The 5,384-nt window shown below is 46.1% G+C and overlaps 1 protein-coding gene across 1 annotated transcript in view; it reads right to left on the bottom strand.

Moving 5' to 3' along the window:
- IL2RG (interleukin 2 receptor subunit gamma) overlaps window positions 1-1,461 on the bottom strand; it is a 4,689-nt gene extending 3,228 nt beyond the window's left edge. Inside the window, exons 1-4 of the mRNA XM_012812718.2 lie at window positions 1,267-1,461; window positions 897-1,050; window positions 505-686; window positions 160-299 (exon numbers count right to left, since the gene is read on the bottom strand). Coding sequence (XP_012668172.1) covers window positions 160-299; window positions 505-686; window positions 897-1,050; window positions 1,267-1,381 — 591 coding nt within the window. The 5' untranslated portion in view covers window positions 1,382-1,461. The remainder of the gene's footprint in view (window positions 1-159; window positions 300-504; window positions 687-896; window positions 1,051-1,266) is intronic.
- Between the last annotated feature and the right edge of the window lie 3,923 nt (window positions 1,462-5,384).

The following is a 5,384-nucleotide window of genomic DNA, read 5'->3' as shown; positions in this document are numbered from 1 at the left end:
GAAAATAGGGAAAGGATTTGGAGGAGGATGAGGATGAGTAGAAGAACTAGGAGGCAGAAAAGCTTGAGCTTGATATCAGGTTTTTCTATCTGGCTAATTGAATACTTTATCCCCACTTGCTTGGGCTCAGCTGCTACATTGACTTCCCCAGTCACTCACAGTCCAGCTGTGTTCCCAGTCACTCCGGTACTGCACCAGGTGCTCCAAGCAATGGTCCAAGTATGTGTTGTTCCAGGTCAGTTCTAGCTGAGAGTCGCTCAAGTTGCGAAGGGTTAGATTCTTTGGAGCCCAGGGGATCACTGGAGATATGTGTGCATGTATGGTCATTCCCCTGGTCTAGACAAGTCAGGATCCTGAAGGTAATACTCCTTACCCTTCCTCCCTTCCCATTCTAATCCCCTACCTCCTCTTTTATGCCCATGTACCCTTACAGTGAAAGAATACCACTCCTTAGACTCCAATGTCCCACAATATCCCTGGGCTCTTGACTTCTTTCCAAATTACCCAGATTCTGCAGTTTTAGTATCTGTGTAGCCTGCCTCGTGGGTTCCCGTGGGTCCTGAAGCTGGACAACAAATGTTTGGTAGAGATGGATTTCCTTTTTTTGCAACCAACAGCCAAAACTAATCTCTTCAGAGAATAGATAATGGCTACACTCCTGGACGTCATTATCAGAGTTCTTGTACCTGGAGATGGGTTGGAAGGAAGAGGAACAGTGGGACCAATTTGGATACTGCAGATATCCATAGCCCAGCCTTACTGCCTCTGAACTGATTGATGCCTTACCCCATGAGAAAAGAATGGGACACCTGGGAGTCTAGCTACCCTGTTTCTTGGTCTGTGATCCAGCCTACCTCTTCTTCCACCCCTATGCTACCCCTCTTCCCTTCTCATACCAATAGCGCAGAGTCAGGTTGGTAGGCTGGGGCTCAGAGCTGATGTTCCAAGTGCAATTCATGTATTCAACATTGAACACAAAACACTGAACTTCTGGGAGGGGCAGAGAGGAAACATTGAGGGACCTAGGAGGCATAGAGATCTGGAAGAAATCTAGGTTGAGGAGAAAATGAAGAGAGGGAGGAGAAGAGAAAAAAACAATGGTCAGAAGGAGTAGCATGAGAGAAAGAACATTTCCCCTTGCCCTTCCCATTCTACTCTTCATTCTGCCCGCATGGTTGCGTGGCCAGTGGCAGAGTGCAGATTTTTGTTTGGCCTCTTCCCACAACCTCCCTTCTCACCAACCCCCACCAGTCCCAGATTTCCCACCAGCTGTGGTGTCTTCATTCCCATTGAGCGTCAGGACTGTTGTGTTCAACACCACCCCCAGCAGAAGGAGCTGCAGGAATAAGAGAGAGCTGAGTGGTGATGATGGCCCCAACATGGCGCTTGCTCTTCGTTCCCTAGGTGTCGTCTGTGTCAGGAACCTGGGCCCCTCACCCACTACCCCTTGCCACCCACACATTTCCTTCTGTCATAGCTTCCGGTGGAAAGAACCTAGAAACCAGGGCTTTACAGAGGGCGTGGCAAATGTGTAGTGTGACATAGGCTAAGTTTCTAGGAGATTAGGTTCTGCTGTAGCAGTGGTTCTCAACCTTCCTAATGCCACAGCCCTTTAATACAGTTCCTGTGGGTCACGACCCACAGGTTGAGAACTGCTGTGGCTGAGGATGGTATTAAATAAAGTCTGGGTATCTAGTCGTGTCATACACTTAAGAATCCTTCCACCACCTAGATTCTGGAAAGGATCTGTTCAGTACCACTACCACCATTCCCAATCACTTCTCCTATAAATTATTATCTCATATAGTGGAGGGTCTGAACCTCTACCCTCCCCGTTCTATGTTATGCTCCTTCTTTGGCTTATCACCCTTTATTTTTATTTATTTTTATTTATTTTTTCTGTAGAGACAGAGTCTCACTTTATCACCCTTGGTAGAGTGCCGTGGTGTCACAGTTCACAGCAACCTCCAACTCCTGGGCTTAGGTGATTCTCTTGCCTCAGCCTCCAGAGTAGCTGGGACTACAGGCACCCACCACAATGCCCGGCTATTTTTTGCTGCAGTTTGGCTGGGGCCTCGTTTGCCACCCTCAGTATATGGGGCCGGTGCCCTACCGACTATGCCACAGGCGCCACCCATTTATTTATTTATTTTTTGAGACAGAGTCTCATTATGTTGCCCTTGGTAGATGCTGTGGTGTCCCAGCTCACAGCGACCTCAAACTCTTGGGCTTAAGCAATTCTCTTGCCTCAGCCTCCCAAGTAGCTGGGACTATAGGTGCCTGCTACAACACTCAGCTATTTTTTGCTTGTAGCTGTCATTGTTGTTTAGCTGGCTCCAGTCAGGTTCAAACCCGCCAGCCTCAGTGTATGTGGTACATACCCTACCCCATTTTTTTTATTTTAATTTTTTGTGAGACAGAGTCTCAAGCTGTTGCCTTGGTTAGAGTACCATGGTGTCATAGCTCACAGCAACCTCAAACTCTTGGGCTTAAGTGATTCTCCTTTTCTTTTTTTTGAGACAAAGCCTCAAGCTGTCCCCCTGGGTCGAGTGCTGTGGCATTACAGCTCACAGCAACCTCCAACTCCTGGGCTCAAGCGAGTCTCCTGCCTCCGCCTCCCAAATAACTGGGACCACAGGCATTCGCCACAACGCCTGGCTATTTTTTGGTTGCAGCCATCATTGTTGTTTGGTGGGCCCAGGCTGGATTCAAACCCGTCACCTTAGGTGTTTATGGCTGGCGCCTTAGCCACTTGAGCCATAGGCGCTGAGCCAAGTGATTCTCTTGCCTTAGCCTCCCAAGTAGCTGGGACTGCAGGTCCCACCACAACTCCCAGCTATTTTTTGTTGCAGTTGTCATTTTCTTTTTTCGCAGACAGAGTCTCACTTTGTTGCCCTCGGTAGAGTGCTGTGGTGTTACAGTTCACAGCAACTTCCAGCTCTTGGGCTTAGGTGATTCTCTTGCCTCAGCCTTCTGAGTAGCAAGGACTACAGGTGCCCACCACAACGCCTGGTTATATTTTTGTTGCAGTTTGGCTGAGGCCAAGTTTGAATCCACCAGCCTCAGTGTATGTGGCCAGTGCCCTAACCACCAAGCTACAGGAGCCGAGCTATGATCTCCCTTGTAAAGGCCCTCTGCTCGTGAATCCACTTTTCATCCTATTACCAGATTTACCTTTCCCCAAAACACAAAGCTGATTGGAGAAACAATTTATAAAAATTGCTTATTCAGCAAACATTTATCGCCTCTTTCACATATGCCACTGTGCTTATGTTCTGGGAATATACGGTCAAATATGACATTCTTGTTCTTCTAGAACTCATAGAAAAGTGGAAGACATAAACAAATAACACAATATAGCATGATAAGTTCTATAGCATAGATGTGGAGATAATACAAAGTACATGAGCACAAAAGAGGAAGTAACTAAATTTACTAAGATGAAGAAGGGGGGGTAATTCAGGGAAGGCTATGCCAAGGAAGTGCTATTTGAGTGGAATTTTAAAGAATGAGTATAATTTTATCAGACAGAAAAGGGAGTAGGACATCAAGCAAAAGAAAAAAGCACTTGACTGGGAGTCTCAGGAAAACTGGATTATATGGTCCAGGGTGTATTAGATTGCTAGGTCTGCCATAAAAAATTACCTCAAACTGGGTGGTTTAAAATAATAGAAATTTACTCGCTCATAGTTCTGGATCCCAGAAATCTGAAATCAAAGTGTAACCAAGGTTGGGAAGTTCCTTCTGAAAGGCTAGAGGAGGAATTTGTTTCATGCCTCTGTCTCCTAGCTTCTGTATTTTATTTTTTTATTTTTTATTTTTTGAGACACAGTCTCACTGTATTGCCGTTGGTAGAGTGCTGCAGCATCATAGGTCACAGCAACTTCAAACTTTTTTTTTTCCAGTTTTTTGCCGCTGAGTTTGAACCCGCCACCTCCAGCATATGGGGCTGGCACCCCACTCCTTTGAGCCACAGGCACTGCCCCAACTTCAAACTCTTGAACTCAACAATTCTCTCGCCTCAGCCTCCCAAGTAGCTGGAACTACAGGCGCTGGCCACAACACTCAGTTATTTTCAGAGACGAGTTCTTGTTCTTGCTCAGGCTGGTCTCAAACCTGTGAGGTCAGGGCAGTTCATCTTCCTCTACCTCCCTGAGTACTAAGATTGATTACAGGTGTGAGCCACTGTGCCTGGCCTTGCTTCTTCTTAAAAAAAAAAAAAAAAGGCTGGGTGTCTCTCTGTCACCCAGGCTGGAGTACTGTGGCACAATCATAGTTCACTACAGACTTGAACTCCTGGGCTCAAGTGATTATCTTGTCTCAGCCTCCCAAGGAGCTGGGGCTATAAGTACATGACACCACAGTTGGGTTTTGGGGGTTTTTTTTTGTTTGTTTTTTTTAGAAACAGAGTCTTGCTGCTGCCCAGGCTGGTCTTGAACTCCTGGCCTCAAGCAATCGTCCTGCCTCAGCCTCCCAAAGTGCTGGGTTTACAAGAATGAGCCACTGTGCTTGGCCTCTCTTCTCTTCTAAGGACACTTGTCATTGGATTTAGGGCTCACTCTAATCCAGGATGGATGTTCTCACCTAGAGAGACTTACATTAATTATAGCTGCTAAGACCCTTTTGCCAAAGGTCACATTCACTGGTTCTGAGTGGACATATCTTTTTGGAGGCCACATTCAACCCACTACAGAGGACATTCTCCAAAATAAGTCTTCAAAAGCTATTCATGGCCTTCAGAATAAAGTCCAAGCTCCGGTCATCATTCCCAGCCACAATGCATTTGTCATATGCATGCACTGACTGGAATTAGCCTCTCTCTAACTTTCTGTTGGTTAAAAGCCTTCAGGGTTACACACCTATTTGAATGACCCAAATCAGGCAACATAGCAATACCCTGTCTCAAAAAAAAAAAAAAAAAAAAGAAAAAGAAAAAGAAAAAAGAAAAGAAAAGATAGGAAAAAAGAAAGAAAATCAATAATTGCCTGTCATGCTGGGCACTGTGGCTCACGCCTGTAATCCCAGCACTCTGGGAGGACCAGACAGGTGTATTGCTTGAGCTCAGGAGTTCAAAACCAGCCTAAGCAAGAGTGAGACACCATCTCTATTAAAAATAGAAAAATTAACCAGGCATTGTGGTGGGTTATGTCCCAGCTACTTGAGAAGCTGAAGCGAAAAGATCATTTGAACCCAGGAGTTTGAGGTTGCTATGAGCTATGATGCCATGGTACTCTACCCAGGGCATCAGAGTGAGACTCTGTCTCAAAAATAAATAAATAAAATGACCTGGCTCAGTGCCCATAGCTCAGTGAGTAGGGCACCAGCCACATACACCAAAGGTGGCGGGTTTGAGCCCGGCCCAGGCCTCTAAACAACAACGAAAC

Source organism: Otolemur garnettii, unplaced genomic scaffold (assembly GCF_000181295.1).
Source record: "Otolemur garnettii isolate 467f Iridium unplaced genomic scaffold, OtoGar3 scaffold00219, whole genome shotgun sequence".
Lineage (NCBI taxonomy): Eukaryota > Metazoa > Chordata > Mammalia > Primates > Galagidae > Otolemur > Otolemur garnettii.
The sequence above is the reverse complement of the archived record's forward strand: the minus strand, read 5'-3'. Positions and strand labels throughout refer to the sequence as shown.